Genomic DNA, 21259 nt, shown 5'->3' on the forward strand with positions numbered 1-21259 from the left:
CTAACCATCATCGTAATCATCATCGTCGTCATACTCCTCCTGGACCTCAGGAATCGTCACCATCACCTCTCTGTGAGGAGCAGAGAGCACTCGTGCTGCACATCCCACCTGTGTGCTCTGTGTACGTGAACCTGAGAGCACAGCTGTAGTGGTGACAGTGAATGTAGTGTTGGTGTTGGACACACTGACAGTGTTGTACTGTGACAAGTTGAGGTGTTGTTGTGAGACACTGAGTGTTACAGTGGGAGCAGGTCGACCAGTGGCTGAACAGGAAACAACCCACTCTTCAGTAGAGTTTGACTGTCTGACATCAACAACAGGGTCATGCAGCTCTGTGAAGGATCAGGAAATATTGTAAGGACTATGTTGTCCTTACAAGCATTTTACAGCATCATGGTTTCTTTCAGTCTAATCCGGTTAAAGAACGTATAAGTTCTTACCATAGACTTGGAGGCAGGGTCTACCTGTCAGAGAGCCTTCAGGATAAGTGTTAAACAGACAGTGATAGCAGCCTTCATCCTGCTGCATCACATTCCTGATGACTATGGAGCAGTTTTGTAGTCCAGTATATTTAAACTTAAATTTATCTGTAAAGCCATCATTCACTCTCTGACCAAAGTACTTGTTGTAGGTGGCAACATTTGTCTCCACATCTTGTGAGATTTTCTGCCATGTGACCTGAAGGACATCTTTAGTCTCCAAGAGCTGACAGCTGAATTCAGCATCTTCTCCCACTGCTGCCAGCACAGTCTGCTGTGTTTTTATCACTGCTGTTAGAGCTGTAGATAAAGGTGTGAAGTTAGACAAATATTCTGTTTAAATTCAGAGCCCGTTCTCACTCCCGAGGCGTAACATCCCGACGTTTTGTCACGTCCTGCGGCGTTCCTGAGGAACGCGAATGGTGACCTTCCACGTTGTTATGGTACGCGGCGGTTTCCAGCCCTGTACTGCAGCCCTAAACTTAACCTTATCACTAAGCCTAACCATAACCTTATGCCTAACCTTAACCATAACCTTATGCCTAACCATAACCTTATTCCTAACCTTAACCATAACCGTATCCCTACGCCTAAACCTAACCTTATCCCTAAACCTAACCATAACCTTATGCCTAAACCTAACCATAACCGTATACCTAAGCCTAAACCTAACCTTATCGCTAAACCTAACCATAACCTTATGCCTAACCTTAACCATAACCTTATGCCTAACCATAACCTTATTCCTAACCTTAACCATAACCGTATCCCTACGCCTAAACCTAACCTTATCCCTAAACCTAACCATAATCTTATGCCTAAACCTAACCATAACCGTATACCTAAGCCTAAACCTAACCTTATCGCTAAACCTAACCATAACCTTATTCCTAACCTTAACCAGCACTTTAATGAGGTGAAATAGTGTTTTCTAAAGCGATTTTAAGGGAAAAAGCGAAGATGTGTAGATTGAGTCCAAAGGGTTCTCATGTGTCCGCAGTTTTCCGATGTCGTGACGTAGGAACGCCTTGGGTGCCCGAAAACGTAATATGTTGACGATTTGTCACCTAGCGTAAAATGTTACGATTTGGGAGTGAGAACGGGTTGAAATTCAACACTTACTGAAACAGAAAGTCCAGTGTTACTCCCACAGGTCTGATGTGACACACATTTTCACCTTCACCTTACTAATAATTCTCCCACCACCACAAGTAAAATCTTTTGAAACCTGAGCCTGTACCTGTGGGAAAAATGAATGAAATGAGTCTTTACTGTTAAAATTGTCTTAGATCTCATATTGCAGTTAACATACAGTTTATCTCACCTTTGTCAAAGTTCCCAAAAATAAAAATGACAGCAACATAAAACTCGTAAAGTAAAACTCCAACGGTCGCCATTTCATTCAATGCCAGGTGAACTGTAAGACTGCACAGGAAAAGCATGTGTGACTTGTTTGACCACATAATGGGAAAGTCAAGAGTTTTAAACTTCTGTCCAGTAATTTACATCCATTATAGCATGTACTGAATGAACCAACCAATCAAAATTTGTGTTACTCATGTCAGCACTAAGAAAATGGGCTCTTTGTTTGCTTTCTGGTTTAACCAGTTGTTTAACGTCTCCTAAGGTTTTTCTGACCATGCAGAAAAGAGAGAGATTAAAAGTTTCTGTATAAAGTCAAACGTTTTGAGATTATTTTTGAACTAGAAACATTACATCTCTGTGTTGTGTGGTTATGTTTTTATGTATTTGCAACTAAACTGCATGTTGATGATGTGGATCAAACTAGTGTTTAAGCTATGGTGTTTAACTGAACAAGCTGCATCCCACAATGTAAAGCTACAGATCTTAGCAACCTAACTGAGGCTCCCAAAGAAAAAGAAATCCTGTATGTTCGTTTATTTACATCTTAATGTCATAATTGCAAACAAAAACACTGTACACAAGTGAAATTACAAACACCATTTACCATACCATTTAATTAGCTGGACAAAAGTAAATATGTGGAACATGAGACAATAAATTGTTACATATGCATACACATGTATAATTTTTCAGGGAACACTGTAGAAAAACTATGAACACCACACAAAAATAACACTGTGTGACTAAAAGTGTTGCAATAATAGAATCTGCAATCACAACAACCTAAAAAGATCAAACAGCAAAAATCACTGAGAAAGGAAACACATTTTATATCAGTGAAAAAATATGTGTCTCTACTTCACCTCGTTATATGAAATGATACAAAGAAGAAAGGCTTAAACTTCAGTGAGTTCCATCCACAACACAACACAGAGTATTGAATGAAAAGAACAATCAACATTTGTGTTACAGGTTGGTGGCTGGTGACACCTTGTTATCCAGCATATTTGTTTCAGGCACTAAGCTGGTTCCACTTGTCAGAGAACAAGAAACAGTGACAGAAGATCTCATCCTGCTCTGTCACATTCCTGATTATTGTGGAGCAGTTCTGTACAGTATGTTTAAACTTGAGCAAAGCCACGATTCACTCTCTGACCAAAGTACTTGTTGTAGGTGGCAACATTTGTCTCCCCATCATGGGAGAATGGTAGATGTCCCTCAAGTGATGTCATGTGATCTAAAGAATGTCCTTCAAAGCCAAAGGATTTCTGTTCAAGTTCAAGTCCAACACAAAGGACAGACCTGTAAAAAAAAATCTGTCCTTTGGGGAAAACAGCCAGCTCAGACCCTCCCCTCAACCGAGTGGCCAGAACATACAGACACAGATCTGATGACAAAATCAATCATCAGTCTATGGCCGGGGGTTTCCTGGTTCCACATGCACTTAAGGACATTTTGTTTGCAAGCGGTATTTGTTATGGACAAATTGTCATTTGATTCAGATCAGATCAGGCATGCCGTTCCTCCCAGTCACACCCCTCCAGGTCTCACTGTCATTGCCCACATGAGTGTTGAAGTCTTCCAGCAGGATGACAAAGTTTCCAGCTGGAGCACCCTTGAGCACCCCACCCTGGGACTCCAAGAAGGCTGGGTATTCTGAACTGCCTTTTAGCGGGTAAGTTGGACAACAGTCAGGACCCGTTCCCCGACCCAGAGGTGCAGGGAACAAACCCTCTTGTCTAACGGGAAAAACTCCAACTTACAGGCAGCAAGCCAATGGGTACCAAGATACCTGGGGCCCACCACCTCTCGCCACCAGCAACTCCAGACTGGGACATAGTCCAGCCTTACTCCAGGGGACTGCTTCCAGAACTTAAGCCATGCATTAAGGTGAGCCTGGCTATATCTAGACAGAAGCTCTCAACCTCATGTACTAGTTCAGGCACCTTCCCCACAAGAGAGGTGACGTTCCATATCCCAGTCATTTGTCCCAGTAGCCGGAGATCGGTGTGCCAGGGTCTCCGCCCTTTGCCACCATGTGGCACACACTGCACCTGACCCTTACGGCGCTCCTTGTGGGTGGTGGGTCTACAGGAGGTCAAGCCAATGACTCCTCTTCATGCTCTGCCTGGTCAGGCCCCATGGGCTAAGGCCAGGTCAACAGGTTTTCTCCCTCGAGCACCCTCCCTGCTACAGGTCCCTGGTAATCCTGTTCCAGGCAAGGTTGTAGAGAACACAGTTTTACAACAGTTTTAACTGTTGTAATTATATATGTCAATGTCTGGGTAGGTTCTCAGTCATCAAGGTCATGATATCATGGTAGTAACTGGGCTTCTTTAAGTTTTGTAAAGAGGTTTCACCTCTCATCCAGTGAACTGAAGATGTGAGGTGAAACATCTTCAAGAAACTTAAAGAAGCCCAGTCACTTTCTTTCCAAGCCCCTTGGAGTATATAGAGCATTAAATTTATTCTATATGCATATTAGCATTTTACGCTAGGTGTTGCCCTACAGTCTACTTAAAACACATTTGGATTCTTATGTCTTTTATTCAAACAAAAAACAAAAGAAATCCAAAAGTTTTACACTGACTTAACAAATGCTAAGTCCTTTTAGTAATAAACTTCAAATCTGTTCTCCTCAACACCTCAGCATTTTTCATCATGAATAAAAAGGCACCCTCAGGGGCCATGTTATTCAATTTTAGCTCAAAATCTGTTGGGAATTATTTAAATTTGGTTGTTGGTATCAATCATATCAATTCCAGCAACAAAAGAAATTATATCAATCAGCCAAAGGTACTGAAAAATGCTTCATGTTAGTCACTCACTCCTGCTGACTTTCATTTAAAGTCATTTAAAGTAAGTCAAATTGAAAATATAAATATCCGTAAAATGACAACAAAACATTACTTTTTTATAGTACATTTTTATTTTCTTGCATTTTCAATTTTTCTTTCAAGTATTTGAAAAAACAGTGTAAAAAATAAACAGCACCAAGTACAAGAAAATTGAAATGTACAGGACAATAATATTATTTAACGGTTTGCAAATGTTTCAGTGCAACACATTTTAGTGCTTTGTAAACAGAACTTCAGTGCTGTTTTATTAAGGGACAACAAGGTCTCGTGTTTCCAAATATAAAAATGTATAACAACATTAAAAACTGGTGAAAAAATAAATAAAATAAACATGCTATAAATATATAGCACAAAATGATGATATAAAAACTGCAATTTCCCTGTAACAATTACCATTTTCTTTAGTGCAGTTATTTGTCAAATTAGCACCATTGTTTTAGAAAATACACTCTTCTTGATAAAAAAGCAAAAAGTAATCTCCAAAAGTTGATTCTGTTCATCTGGACGTAGCATTTTGTGGGAGAAACGTTTCGTCACTCATCCAAGTGAAGAAGTCACTTGGATGAGTGCAAATGAAGGCCCCAGATCATCACGTGGTGTCAGCAGGCATTCGCTTTTTGCGCTGACTGTCACGTTGTTTACCTGAAGATGTTTTGGTCCTTTAAAATAAAATAAAAACATTAAATCATTGCTCTGTCAATATTACAGAATCTAAGTATTCTAAATAAAGTAATAGCTTAGTGGAAAGATATATGCATCAGTTTGGTTGACATGCAGTTTACATTAGTTTACAAAGGAAGTAAAAGAATAAAAAGGAGCTCTGGAGGTAAGTCAGAAAATTCCAAATGTCACAACATATTTTTAATTTTAACTTTCCATTGCATGTTTTATTACATTATTCTCCAAGTTCACAATCTTGAAAGTCAACCTCTGGCCATTTTCTGACAAACCCTGTCTCTTTAAAATCCTCATTTTATACTACTAGCATTTTGACAGTTAATCTAGTTAGTTGTAAAATATTCTTCCAGTTGTTTCTTTCATTTTGAACTTTTGGTGTCCTGTGGCAACATTTTTGAGATGCGTTTAGAGACACCAAATCCAAAATAAGCTAAAAAATTTCATTATTTCATTAGATTTACATTTCATCAATTTGATATACTTTCAACATTCTTTTGTGATAGGTTTATAAAATGTTCTAATTACTGCATTATACTTTTATTCATATTTAACAGCATTCCAAATTTTTCATAGCTGGGTTTATAACTTTGTAGGTGCAGAATGATGCATCAAGCTTGACTTACTCCTGAGTATCTCTCATTGTAGCTTCAGGTAGCCATGTCATTCATCTCAACCGGCCGATGTGACTGACTGTAAGATTCAAGAACAGTTACATCTGCACAAATATTTATCAGCTGAACAAAAAGACAAACAGCAACGCTGTTACCTGCTCTGAGATTTCTTTCTAAGCCAGACAAAGATGAGTGCAGAAACACAGGCAAACAACAACGCAGCAGAGGATAGAATGACTAAAGTCCTGGATCCTATGGACAAAGACGGGGTATTACATTTTAAATATCAACAGATGGAAAAGAAAAACTGGCTTTAAAAAGTGTAAATTTTGACATACCGAAATTTATGTGATTAGATTTCTCATCCAAACCTGGAAGAAGGAACCCAAACATTTGAATCACAGGGTAAACATTAATTTATAAATCAATGACTTTAAAAGAGTTTCTCACCATCATCATCATCTGGAGTCGTGACAGTCACCTCTCTCTGAGGAGCAGAGAGAACTCGTGCTGCACATCCCACCTGTGTGCTGTGTTTACATGAACCTGAGAGCACAGCTGTAGTGGTGACAGTGAATGTAGCGTTGGTGTTGGACACACTGACAGTGTTGTACTGTGACAAGTTGAGGTCTTGTTGTGAGACACTGAGTGTTACAGTGGGAGCAGGTCGACCAGTGGCTGAACAGGAAACAACCCACTCTTCAGTAGAGTTTGACTCTCTGACATCAACAACAGGTTCATGCAGCTCTGTGAAGGATCAGGAAATATCATCAACATGTTTTTACAAACACACCAGCTGCGAAAGCATTTATGTCCACTGTTTGAAGAACTTGTTATTGGTTAAAGAAGGTAAAAGTCCTCACCATAGACTTGGAGGCAGGGTGTACCTGTGAATGAGCCTTCAGGATAAGTGTTAAAAAGACAGTGATAGCAGCCTTCATCCTGCTGCATCACATTCCTGATGACTATGGAGCAGTTCTGTAGTCCAGTATGTTTAAACTCAACTTTATCTGTAAAGCCATCATTCACTCTCTGACCATAGAACTTGCTGTAGGTGGCAACATTTGTCTCCACATCATGTGAGATTTTCTGCCATGTGACCTGAAGGACATCTTTAGTCTCCAAGAGCTGACAGCTGAATTCAGCATCTTCTCCCACTGCTGCCAGCACAGTCTGCTGTGTTTGGATCACTGCTGTTAGAGCTGTAGGAGATAAAGATCAAGGTGTGAGCCACTTTAAATATTCTATTCAAGTTCAAGTGCAATCCTTACTGACACAAGTCTAGTACCGTTAGCTATCATTATTCCTGCAATTAACAACCTTTTTTTTTCTTTTTGCCTCCACACTCACACTTACATTCTGCTCAAACAAATAAAATATCAAATTAAAGAAAGGATCAAAGCCAGCATCTTATTAAAAAGCTGCAATCTGCAATCAGCATTCACATCAGCATTGGTCCATACGCATCAGATAATACAAAAAAAACCCAAAACAGTTTATATGCTTGATTTGCCAAACACACTGACAGGCTGAAAATCGGGGGCTATTGGAATGCTACTGCTGCAAGGAAGAGCCAGGATGACAGGTCAGGGAGGAGATATCATCACCCCCACCCGAGATTGGGTACCAAGCCCCAAGTGTGATGTAAGGATCGTTGAGTGTGAGAGGAACTGACCTGAAACATAGGATCATGATGAAACTTGAAACCTGGATCCTCCATAGCCGGTTACCAAGACTACTTGAAGTACCCTATGAGGATCGACTTGATGATGTGAATGCAGTACTATGGAAAATGCCCACTGTGACTATTACCAAAACTAACCAGCTGATCTACACTATAACAGCAGTGATCAGTGAGATGCTTGGCTACAAGTTGAACAACCACAAGGAGCAGTACCCTCCATGAAGAAGCAGGCTAGAGGCCAAGATCAAGGTAGTACAGAGGGAGGTAAGCCAACTATCAGAGTGTCAGAAAGGTCAAATGAAGAAGGTGCCTAAAAAGTACAGCAAACTGTCCATACCTAAGGCCTTGGAAACTGCCAAGCAAAGAATCACAGCCTTGGCCAGCCACATGAAGTATACCCGAGAGATTGAAGGCAGGAGAATAAACCAGCTGTTCTCCACAGAACCATCCAAGCTGTACTCTCAGTGGTAGGAGGAACAATATGAGAACAGCGCCACCAAGGCTTGAGATGGAGCAATACTGGAAGAGCATATGGGAGACGGACGCAACCCATAATGTCAATGCTCAGTGGCTAGTGGATCTGAGGGCAGACCACAGCAACCTCCATGAACAGAGTCCAGTAACCATCACAGTGGCAGACATCCAAGAAAGGGTCTTCAGTATGAAAAGAGCATTGTTCACGCCCACTGGCTGAAGAAGCTGACTGCACTTCATGAGCATCTGGCAGCACAAATGAACCAGCTACTAGTCTAAGAGAGACACCCAGTATGGCTTACTGAAGGCCAGACAGCCCTAATTCCCAAAGACCCCCAGAAAGGACAGTCCCATATAACTACTGGTCAATAGTCTGTACCACACGAAGCCCCTATCAGGCATCATAGTGGCTAAGGTGAACAGGCACATGGCTCAAAACTTGAGCGGGGCACAGAAAGGCAGGAATACCAGAGGAGCGAAACACCAACCCCTGGTAGACAGAGCACTCTCCCGACTGACCAGCCTGTGCACTGCCTGGATTGACTACAAGAAGGCCTAAGATTCGATGCCACACACATGGATCCTGAAATGCTTATAATTGTATAAGATCAACAGGACCCTAAGGGCCTTCATCGGGAGCTCACTGGGGATGTGGCGTACAACACTACTTTAAGCCCATAGCACAAGCACAAATCACTATCAAGTGCAGCAGCAGGGAGATGCTGTCCCTGCTGCTGTTCTGCATAGGCCTGAAACCTCTCAGTGAGATCATTGACAGGACTTTTTGGTTTAGCACCTGAAGCTCTCAAACTTTTACACAAAATACCCACTTTTATTTCCAATAAATGGGATCTATTCAAAGCCCTGCAAGAAAAGACCTGGTGTGTTAACATTAAATTTGTTACAATGTACCCAGGTGGGTTGTAACAAATGCTGGGGAGAATTGTAACAATTAGACAAAAGAAACAAAAAAACAGAGCCCACACCAGGGGACATGCTTCAAAAAGTGGTTTATTGCAGCAGTCCCAAACCCCCGGGCCACGTTTGGTACTGGGCCACGAGAGTTGAGGCTCAGATGTGAAATTTATGGTTTTCAGGGTTTTTATCATTAAAAATCATTATCATCATTATCATTATCATCTGTTTCCCTGGGTTTTTTCCTGTGTTGTAGTTGTGTGTCTTATTTTGAAAGAAATACCAGAGAGCATTAAATATAAGAGAGGAGGATGTTGCTCTCAATACTGTTGGCGCATTTCAGGAGGACGCTACTAATAAAGTAATTAAAAAAATACCACAGTTTTAGTCTTGGTAGTATCATTTTATTTTGTTGTATTTATCCGCAACACCTTAAAGGCCGGTCAGTGAAAATATTGTCTGACATTAAACCAGTTCGTGGTGCAAAAAAGGTTGGGGACCGCTGGTTTATTGGAATAAAAGAACTCTCTTTGTGACTAAACATTACCCAAATGCACTCCGCTGTGTGTGGGTGTGTAAATTAACTTAAGAGAACAAACACAAATACTCAATAAACAGTTCAATGACAGGTACAAACAGGTAGAATGCACATGTCCGAAAAAGATATAGGTCTTTGTGGTTGGGTGTGTTCTGTGGCATGGCTGCAGGGGATGAGTGGACCAGCAGGTTCAGGGTGTGGTTTGATGTGTTGTTAAAGCTCAACACCACACACATACAATGTTGTTATATATTATCTGTATCAAAAAAAAATGGCAGTGTGCATGTATATTCTTAATCAAATTCACAATGTTGACAGATGAATGTTGGTAGCTCTGGGGTGCAGGCTTGGTGGGCCCAAAGACTGCACAGGGTAAATTTTACCCAAACTTCTTTTGCCTTGAAGTTACCAAATGGTTTTATACAGTCAATGCAAAGGTTTTCGTCATTCATTGTCTCAGAATCTTCAGCATTATTCCTTTTTTTTTTTGGCAGATTTCACTTTCTTTTTCTTCTGCTTGCATTTATTTTTCCTAAGATATTTTTTTTACCATTTTTGCTTTTTTCTGTTATTCTTCCATAAGCTTTTGCAATGACTTGGAGTATCTGCTCAGTGTTACATGGAAGATCTGACTGACTCACCCTTCGTTGAGACCCCATCAGATGCCTTTTTCTTTTTTTTAAATATCAGCAAGCACACCTTGATCAGTTTTTCTTTTCCACTATCTAGACATGCTGTAAAAGTATATGTGTTAGCATATTTAAAATCAATAACCTATTCATACTTTGGGGAAGGGGATTGTTGTAACACATTGAAAGCATATGTTACAACTCACCCCACCCTTGTCGGTCATTGTTTAACTAACTTTATTAGCATAGTGGCTTAAAATTAGCAGGGGGCAAATGCATTACAGCTTGCCTATTTTATATACTGTTAGTCATATTATTTGGTCTGCAGCTGTTTAACTCCTAACAAAGCTTAGTGCTGGTCAAAAGAATTAATTTCATATGTCAAAATCAGTTTTCTTCAATAAAATCTACATGCAGTTGCTTCAAGCCATGATAACCACCATGTGAAATCAGGGATGGAAGTGGCTAAACACTGAAGTGATCATGGGATGAGATAGGAGTCATATGATCAATTCAGTGATCCCAATGTTACAACTATACCAGGTCTCTCCTATGTGGTGCTATGGGGTCACCTGACACTGCAGTGAGGCTATTTTTCTACTACAACACCAATACAAGCATAGTAGCACACACTTGTGTACAGGTCACTACCCTGTTTGCAACAATTGCCTTTCTGTGTTGGAAAAAAGGCAAGTATTAACTCACAGGGCATGTTAGAGTCATAAGATTCAGAACTCTGTATAAACAGGCTTTCACTGAATTATGCCAGAGAATGCAGGAGAAACAAAGGCAGGTTTGTGTTGACCCATCACCATCATTTCCATAAATGTTAAGTACGTTGGAAAATGTCAGGGTTTGTAGAATCAAATATCAGAATGTGTCTTCTTAGTCTGTAATTTGTTCTATGGATGGAAAAAAATGACTGACCACTGGGGCGGCTGTTGGGGCTGAGTCTAAAGACATTGATGATTTTACTGCAGTCTGTGATTACAGCCACGAATGGAGGGCAGTGGACCAAGCTGTGTACGTCTATAAATCCCTCTTTAAATCATTGCAGGGTGGAGAAATAGGAACTCCTGAGTGATGAGGACTGTTGTTTTGTCCTTAACAGTGAGCCTGGTAGCTTTTTAAACTCTTTGAGTTCCCACGAATTGATGTTTCTTGAGTAAAAAGTGATTACAAAGTAGCTAAAGCCAGAACCCTGGAATCGTAAGTGCAGAGAAAAAAAAACTAAATTTTACGTTTTTTATGTTCATCTAAAATATGTTTTTAATAATATAGTTATTATATTTTCAAACTATAAATTATTGTATTTGCTTATTTAAATGAGAATTGATATGAATAATTCACAGAACAACAGCTGAAGTGCCTTTCCTGCATACAGCTAGATCATCCACACACCCCTGATGATAGTTACGCCTAAATACTCAGCTACACCCACAGAAAACACTCTTTTATGCTGCCTGTGGTTGTACCTGTATCACAACATTATCAAAATGGTTACTTAACCTTAGCGACCTCCCACCACCACAACTGAAACGAGTCATTTCCTTATGAGGGAACAAAATAAATTAATTTTTACTGTATAAAAAGGTCAAACTCATATATTATAATCATTAACATGCAGTCTCTTCTCACCCTTTTCAAAGGCTCCAGAAATAAAAACAGCAACAACATAAAGCAAAACTCCAAAAAAGGACATTTCTTATAAACTTCATTCATTCAGGCTGACTCTTTGTCTGGCTCTGGGCTCAGCTACTACGGTTACGGGTAAACTGTCAGCTGGTCTGATGCATATAAACGTTTAACAAGTTAGCTAAAAAGAATCATAAGATAATACATGTGAACATGATCATATAGTGAGACAAATAACAAAAAATAATCGAGAATTATCACTTTAAAGTGCGATATAAAGGCACGTGTCGCCATTTTGCTCCCCTTTTATTATAATGGTACAGTCGATGGTTGACACCAATCCGGCAGATCGCAGCAAACTGCCGCATGCGCTGTAGCCACTCCCCACACAGCAAAATCTCCAGTGTTAAATTAACACTAGAGAACGTCTATATGGGTTAAAAACTAACACACCCCTGCTTGTGTCAAAATTTGATTGATGACCCCCCTCGCCCCCCCTCCCTCGCCCCCTTTCCCCACCGGAAGTGTGTAATTTGATTCATGATCGCGTCACGTGTTGCGGCACCTGTTGTTTTTGAAAAAATAAAAAAAAAGTTTTTAGAGAGAGGGGGGTCTGTGGAGGAAAGAGAATAAAAACAGAGAGGAGGGCGGCGCACTATACTATCCTATGCACAGACACAAGATGGATCCTTTCATTCTGCAGCCCTGCGTTCCTCTGTACTTGGACGGGGAAGAGATCTGCTCTCCCGAGGCCGAAAGCATGGGAGGCAGCGGCGGCGAGTGGTCTTTGTCGATTATCAGCGACACCCCCGTCACCGTCTACAGTAACAGATCGGAAGCGACCGCTGCTCCGCGGAAAGAAGGGAGAAATAAGAACATCTTCATGTTCCGCAGCCAGATACCAGCTCCGAGGAGCTTGCGGGGAGAATGGACTCTGCCTTTTGAGGGCTGTGGAAAGTGGGGCTACATCTTCAAATACATCATATTTACTGTTGAAGGCCTCAATTTTGACCTTTTGACCCTACCAGAAATACTCCGGAAGTGTCTAGTCATTTTCAGACCTGTTGCAACATGTTCCATAAGCATGAGGGGAGGGGTATGGTTGCTGGGGAGATCAGAGAGGGAGGGAGGGATCCTGAAGCATAGGGATGACGCAGCTGTTGACTCAGTGCTGTATCGAGAGACAGAGCGGCAGTTAGGTTTCCACAAACTCATAGTTTGAATGTTTAAATATTTTCTCTGTATTTCATTTTTTAACAATAGCGGATGCATTTTACTTTCTTAAGATGCACCGGCGCTTGTAATGAAAAGAAGAACTTTCTATCCGCTTGTAACCTACAGACCACCCACCTCGTATGTGTAAACCTTAGAGGAAAAAAAGCGCTGCGCACATATTCAGAAATCGGCCTTACTTAAACAATTAAAACACCAGGTATTTTGGTTTTGTGCAGCCACTCCTTCTCAGACCAAAGTAAAGAGTTTTTCTTCATTTTTGAGCTACTTTTACAATGGGTTTTCTCAATAGACAGAAACCCTAAAAGAAAATGGCCTTGTTTTACGCACACCATGAAGGAGTCAACAACCCCTCTAATCGTTATTAGTATTTCTTAATGCCTCCAGCCAAGCAAAGAATTTCATATTGGCCTCAACTCAATGTACGTGTAAAATAACCCTTAGTGAAAAAAAAAAGAACAGCGCACATATTGAGAACTTGAATAAGTTCCGTCGGTTCATTACCTCCGAGAGATCGGGATGCTTCCTCCATCTCGTACCATAAACGTATGAGAAAAAAAAAACCCAGAGAATTTATTATTTTGGTAAGAGTGAGTGAGTGAGAGAGAGAGAGAGAGAATCGATCAACCTTTTCTACAACACGATATACCACTCCGGGTCAGGAGGGGCGATAAAGCACGGACCGGTCAGATGACTACGCCGGATGGAAGCATAACCGGAAGCGTGGCAGCGAGTTTCCCTTTGACCTTCATCCTGCTCCATGATCAGCCATTAAATCTTTCCTCAATATTGCTGTAATGTAACAACAAAGTTAGTTTTTTTAAGATCAGACAGGTCCCAAAACATTCCTCACACGCAGTCACTGAATTAGCATCTGTGGCACAAATAAGCTTCAGGGACCTTTGACACTTGGATGTTGGCTTAATTTTTTTACACAAAGAGAAATTTGCCCCTAATAATAAAAACCACGATATTGTGGTGAATACTTACCTCAACTTTGATGGGTTTTTTCACAGCCATTTATTCTGAAAAAAAGTAAACAGAACACAATGCACATTGCAGAGAACATGAATGGGAATTCCTCCTCTCTATACTTAGACGCCTCCCTAACAAATGCCAAGTCATCATCTTCATATTGTGTGTCCCACTTTTCAAGTTTCATTGAAGTGTATCCAAGTGCACAAGATGTAAAGCAATCTATTAGTTTTTTAAGTCCCCGGTCTAACAAGATGCCATTCATTTAAGAGACTAACCATTTTTTGATTTTAAATTGTGCTAACGCAGTAACATTAAAAATAAAACATAGCAGAACTCATTTTTGTTGGACACAAGAACAACTCAAGCATATTTTCCGGGAGCCGGAACTAGGGCTTACAAGTTTGCCGTGCCCCTGGGGACCAGTGCGAGGTTGTGTGGCGTGGAGGGTCCAGACACTCCCACAGCGCAGACTTTGCTATCCGCACAGAGCTTTTCTGGTGTGTCTCATGCAAAAGCGACAATACAGCTCACGGTAAGCCTGTCCTTTATAAATATCTCTTTGATTATTCAAACAGTGTTTAAATTGTGACTCCAAAAAACATTTTATCTATGTTAAAATATACAGATATATATATTTCAAGTTTTTAGCTTAAACAGACTCTTGAGCAAAATCCGTATTGGCATAATCAGTGTGCAGCCTAATGTACATCTTTTAAGTGTATGTTTATAGGTACATGAAAAGAGTCCATCATTTGTGAATTTACAGATTTATTTTTTTGATGAAATTATTGTAGAAAATGTCTTTAAACTATCACTGTTCCTACTTACTGAGCTTTACTATGTGAATAAACAATTTGAACGAGAAAGGATTTAAAGACACATTGAAGCAAAGGTAAAAACTTTGTAATGACATTTATGTAACCGTTCTTCTGAAATCCGGCAGAGAGTGAAACTCCAAGAGCTGCTGCAAGCCTCTGCATTAATGATCTTTCTGTTTCTCTCATTCTGTGTGTGTGTGTGTGTGTGTGTGTGTGCTCACAGAGGGGAGGTCACGGCAGGAGTTCCCTGAGTTGACACGTATGAACCATAAAGTCAGTTTGGACCGAGGAGCAGTCGGTAAACTACATTCAGTGTATAAGATACTTTTTTTTATCCGACGCATGCAGAAGAAATCAAATCTCTGTATCACAATGATTTCATTAAAGCCTTATTATTGTATGGGGACAAATCACCGTAGATCATTAATAGGGAACAAAAAAGGAGGATCCCATCGGCAATGGGAGACAGTAGTCTTGATACGTGCTTATAACTTAAAACACACAAAAAAACCCAGTTACAGTTGGTAAGATTTATGGTATAAACCAGACTTTCACAGTCTGCATCTTTACAGGGTTTTTTCTGCTTTTGTTCACTCCTAGTGTGATTAAAAAACATCAAACCACAGAGCCCACTAACTATTAGCCGCTTTTACCCCCTAAACAGTCAGTTGACTGAGAGAAATGCAATCCATTATTGTGAAGATGTGCTCCATAGTCAAACTTTATATTTCCTTAACTTACAGCCTATGTTCTGTTTAATTCCTTTGATGGAAAATTGGTTAAACCGTTGCTCAACTTATGTCTGAATGACGGCAGATAATTCTGATGAAACTGACCCGTAAGCACTTTGCAGCTGAGTTGAGGGCTCGTGGAAATAAGGTCAAGGAGGTGTCAGGCGTGAGTACGGCCTGACATTCCATTTGGGACAGCTGCCAGACACATTAGTGCAACTGTGAGCAGCAACTCCTGTATACTGAACATAAGAAAAGTAATGTGTAGGTGCTTCATTTTTTTTTTTTTGTTAAAAAAGCCGAGATTCCAGGACTCATGCTTATATGGTTTTCTTTTATCCAAAAACAGGTTAGTTTATCCGGTTTGAGGAGTTGTTTCCCTGGTCCAGATATTTGGGATGGTTCAAATGCCGAGTCTCCAAATGCAAACAAAAGGATATTTTCCGCGTTATTTCTTAAATGTGCATAAATGAGATCAGATAAAAGTAATAAACAATAAATGTAAATCAGTTTTTTTAACTGTGCAGACCCACACCAGTGAAAGCGATAAAAAAAACAAAACAAAAAAAACCGTTCATGACTTTAAAGAGATTATGAACAAAACGCATTACATTTTGTTTTGTTTTTTTTGCTACATTAACAACTTTTCCAACTCTGATTCTCTGCAGGACCCACACAGACATCACTCCAGACTGAAATCCACTTCAGACGGCACACGCAACATGTTCAAGCATGCACGGAGGCCTTTCAGTAAATGTAAGAAGATGGTTAAGGCGAGAGATTGCTATTCTGTCTTTTACATCGCCACAAAGGGAGGACTAAACGCCAAAAAAGAGAAAAGTTTTTTAAAAAATGACGCTTTAAAACAGTTCGAGTATCTTTGTGTTTACGGGGAGAAGGGAATAACTGCGGCCGAGGCTCTGAAAAGAGACGGTCGCTTCGCCGATGACCTGGGCTACTTTGAGCTGGTTAACATCGACGACGAGAGTAAGACTGAGTGCACAGACATAATTGATTGTCTGGACAATAAGAAATTCCAGACATGTTTTCCACAGGGAGCAGATACGGATGTAGCCATCCCAGGGCAGCAGAAACCTCCACACGCATCAAATAATGCAAAGCGCAGCGGCGGAATGACATCGGTCTTAGATGTACAGTAGATTTTTAAAATTTAGGGGTACAATGGTTTAGCCACAGATGTAACTTCCACTTTGATAAAGAGCACTCCACCTGCATATTTCTTAAGGAATTAAACATCTTTATTAAGCTCTTATTTATAAATGTCTACACAATAATGCACGCCATGTGCTCTGTGACATTATAGTCTTCTACTTCTGGTTCCATCGGTTTGCATGTTAAACTCCCAACCTTTCAGGTCGTAATGAACGGCTTATATTTCTATCATTTTGTGATGTAAAAGTGAACCACGAGGCTTTTTTTAATTTTTTAAATTTTCTGTGTGATGGAATGACTTAAGACACGAGTTATTTAAACAATTCTAAATGACAATGTGATGGTCATGGTACTTTACGCGGGGCAAATATGTTAAGGATAATGTTTATCAATGTAAAATTGCTAAGATTTTTCTTTTTCCACGGAGAGATGCCGTGGCCAACTCTACAGTTTTTGAAAATCGCTGCCACTCCCACCCACTCTGTAAGATCAACCCACTTCCAGATCACACCCCCTTCTGTTATTTTAAAAAGAAGACTGCCGTCTCATTCCTTCAAAACCATTTTAGCTCAAAAACAGATAGAAGGATGGACTCTGCACCCCTGCGCCACACCGAGGAGGAGGAAAGTTCTGCGGCTGAGGGCACAATAGTACGATCGCCCCTTGGAGAAGCAGCAGCAGCAAGCCGACGACTTTGACGGTTGGGCATCTTCTTTATTCATTGATGCCGTGAAAACCGCTGTGTATCATCTTGTCAACCTAGTAATCAACAAGTACCTCACTGACGAATGCAACGGCTGTAAGTCCGATCACCCCAGCCAGAAACAGCACGAGTGTGTGCAAGTCTTGGAGGATGACTTTTACGCTGAAAATTATCACAGCATCAGAAAAAGACTCCTCACCCCTCGTTTCATTCCATCCATTCAACGTCTACTGATTGCTCGCAACATCAAAATGGACGACGTCGAAGTCCGCATGGTGGCGGAAACTCTCTTGTACGAGCTGAAATCGGAAAGGAAAGTCTTTGACGCCATCGCTGAGGCATACACCAATCTGGTAGGGTTGGACATGGTGAAAATTGGACAGCTGCGGTTGGTCGCAGAGTGTTACAGAGGTGGCTGCTAATGTTTTCTCTGAAAGACTGATTTAAAAAAAAAAAAAAAAAAAGAGAGAGAAAAAAACATGTATCCTGACACGGCCACCCTTCCAAGGCCCTGAGAAATTATCCGAATCACTATGGGATGAGGACTTACCCTATGTACCCACCTAATCGGTGATAAAATGCGAAGTTACAATTCTTTTCTGTAAAAAAGGTTTTTTAATTTGGTAAATAAATAAATGTTGATGTTGTGCGATGGGATTGTGTGCCTCAATTTTAGTTATGATGTGCCAAATCACTACAACAGACGGCTCAAGACAATACCGTCCAGAGTAAGGATCTTGTTAGACAGTGTTTCTAAGATTTTTACGCCCCGTTACAATAACCTCAGTTTAACCAATAAAAGCGGGTATCATCTGCATAGCAGTGAAAATGTATGCTATGGCTTCTAATGCATGTATAATGTAAACAGAACCGGTCTTTGCACAGAAGTCCGTGGAGCTTCATAATTAACCTTAGTGTGTGAAGAGGACTCTCCATTTAATAATAGATGTAATAAAATGTAATGGCCAACGGTATCAAACGCTACACTTCGGTCTAGCAGGAAAGATTTCAACATTTCAATATGAATGAAGGCTGAAAACTCATTAGATTAATGTCTGATGATCTTTTCTGTGCTTTTTCAAGTTTGTAACACCGAACATACTAAAGGATGATTTATGGTTCACAGGAACAGTTTAATTAGACACGTGTTTAGCATTTTTCTTTATATTTTTGTTTCCATCACTGACATGTTCAATATGATTACTATCAAAGGAGAAAATAAACCCTGTGTAGTTAAAACAAACAAACAAAAAAAAAAACAACAACTTTAATCAAACTGAAATGTTGCTGAACTCTGACGGACGTGTCTTTTAATCTTGTCAACATAATCCGTAATCATCTAAATCTGCCATTTATCATCTTGTAAAATGTTCCCTCTGCTTCTGTTGCACATCTCCGCTGACACTCTCTTCTTCACCTGTCATGTGCATCTGGTCCAACCCCTGCATGCCTCCTTAAACTGGTGTGTTTAAATCTCTTTACCTCTGTTGTGAACTTTACACAAAGTTTGTGGTAACAAAATCAAACTGATAAAGATCTCCTTTGAAAAACACACACACTCACGAGACAAAATAAAACCAGACTTCTCAAAGTAAAAGCAGAGCCCTCACAGTTGGTAGTACAAAACACAGTGACAACGTGCGTATTAGATACCCTCACTCCCAAAGCATAAGTGTATATATATAAAAAATGAATCTCCAAGAATATCATCCTAAAAAATGGCACTGAGGGGGTGTTACAGTGAAAAAAAAAAGCAGCTAAATTTTCATCAGAAAATGCTGAATTTGTGTAAAAACAATGCTCTCCAGTTTGATGGTGTTGTTACAGACAATGCGGATGTTTAAAGCATTTGGACGTGCATTTGAAATGCTGTAAGTCTCCTTATCAGCTGGAAATATTAAAGCCATAAAATGACTTTTGAAAGTGGATAAAAACTATTGAACAACAGCAATGTTGAGCCTGTTCCAAAATTTGAATGCACATGTGTTGAAGGTGCAGGGTCTTGTTGAATTATTAAACATATTTTTCTTCAATCTTTCGAGCCATAAAAACACAAAACAACTTCTAATTTTCTTCTGCTTGAGTATCGGCCTCGGGTAGCTCTACTTATCATTGCTGAGTCAGTTGTCTTTTTGTGCTACTTTTTTCAAGGAACAGTTGATTATTGGTGAGGGTGACTTTATGTGTTTGGTTACTTACTTAAGTGGAAGTACTGTGGAAAGTTTAACCTTACATGCATAGATCTGACAGTACAGCTTCTGAGGTACCTGTTTACAAAATGTTGTATCCTAACCAAAAGTTCTTTGCCATGTTACATTGAGAAACATTATCCTTAACATATTTCACCCGCATAAAGTACTATGGCCGTCACACTGTCATTTAGAATTGTTTAAATAACTCGTGTCTTAAGTCCTTCCATCAGACAGAAAATAAAAAAGCTGCATGATTCACTTTTACATCACAAAATGTTAGAAATATAAGCCGTTCATAACAACCTGAAAGGTTGGGAGTTGAAAATGCAAACCAATGGACGCAGAAGTAGAAGACTATAATGTCACAGAGCACACGGTGTCTATTATTGTGTAGACATGTAAAAATAAGAGCTTAATAAAGACGCTTCATTTCTTAAGAAATATGCATGTGGAGTGATCTTTATCAAAAGTAGAAGTCACATCTGTGGCTATACCATTGTGCACCACAACTTTAAAAATCTATAGTGTGTGAGGCTGTGCAAATAAAGGGGGATTTGTCCTTCTTGAACCTGCTGTTGTGTTGCTTTTTGAGTGTTTGAACCCAGTGTGTGACAAACCATCTGTTGGGGGTTGTGGATTTGGCACCTCAGCATTGTGAAAGTGGGGAAACACACTTATGGCTGAGCATAAGATTTCTGCTTACAACGTAGAATCTCAGTTCTAAATGAAATTCAAAATGTTTTTTGTAAGTGTGGCTAATGTATACTTTGACTTTTAAAAGCATACACACACACAAGAACAACAACACAGAGAAAAAGAAGAGGGGGTAGTTTACTACGCATCATAAAAACACAATCATTCATCTTCCAACTGTATCTTTCTGTTCTGACTTCAGAGTCCTTGTTTGTTTACTGCTCTGTACTTTGGGAGTCATACTGTTGTGATACTGGGAGAAAAGGGTAAGGTGTAATAGAATAAACCATTACACACAAAACTTCAAAAACCTAAAGAGTGTGTGAGACTGCTAGCTGTGTTGTCCAGCAATAAACTTATCTACAATGTGTTAGGAAAGAGTGACTTGTACTGCTGTCCCATTAAGCAACGGTTTAACAAATTTCACTGCAAACTATAAAAGGAATCTGGGTTTAAATAGAACATAGTAGTGTTGGATTAAGTGTAGGAAACACTAGTATAAGGTGTCTATGAAACAAATCTCCTTCAACATTCACAATGACCAAAGTGAGGACTACAGGCATTTCTCTCAGTCAACTGATTGTGTTTAGGGAAAAAGCAGCTAAATACACTGAGATTGCTCCACATTGTTAGTGAGCTGTGGGTTTCGTCAAACTTGGAGTGAACAAAAGCAGAAAAACAGTAAAAAGATTGAAATTCTGGTTTATTTCATGAATACAATGAAACATTTTAGTCTACAGAGCAAAGTAGCATACATGATAAATGGATACATAACACAGACAGTGAGAAGTAAAACTCATTGTCATACCAGACGTTATATTCTGTAAACTTAAAATAAACCCCAGAAATTAGAGTTTAGTGTTTTAAGTCTT

General features: G+C 39.9%; 2 protein-coding genes across 2 annotated transcripts; both read right to left on the reverse strand.

Annotated features, from left to right (window-relative positions):
• On the reverse strand, positions 1-3829 carry LOC134621167 (nectin-1-like). Its single transcript, XM_063467602.1, has 4 exons — positions 3696-3829; positions 3396-3583; positions 441-779; positions 1-332 (listed from the first exon to the last, which is right to left on the reverse strand). Exons 1-4 carry the CDS (start codon positions 3827-3829, stop codon positions 1-3), a joined length of 993 nt encoding a protein of 330 aa, XP_063323672.1.
• A 1034-nt stretch (positions 3830-4863) lies between these two features.
• Positions 4864-11959, reverse strand: LOC134621382 (OX-2 membrane glycoprotein-like). The gene is made up of 7 exons (XM_063467855.1): positions 11870-11959; positions 6855-7193; positions 6442-6738; positions 6330-6362; positions 6147-6243; positions 6004-6070; positions 4864-5361 (listed from the first exon to the last, which is right to left on the reverse strand). Exons 1-6 carry the CDS (start codon positions 11931-11933, stop codon positions 6028-6030), a joined length of 873 nt encoding a protein of 290 aa, XP_063323925.1. The 5' UTR covers positions 11934-11959; the 3' UTR covers positions 4864-5361; positions 6004-6027.
• Positions 11960-21259: the final 9300 nt, after the last annotated feature.

This window comes from Pelmatolapia mariae, linkage group LG23, assembly GCF_036321145.2.
Source record: "Pelmatolapia mariae isolate MD_Pm_ZW linkage group LG23, Pm_UMD_F_2, whole genome shotgun sequence".
Lineage (NCBI taxonomy): Eukaryota > Metazoa > Chordata > Actinopteri > Cichliformes > Cichlidae > Pelmatolapia > Pelmatolapia mariae.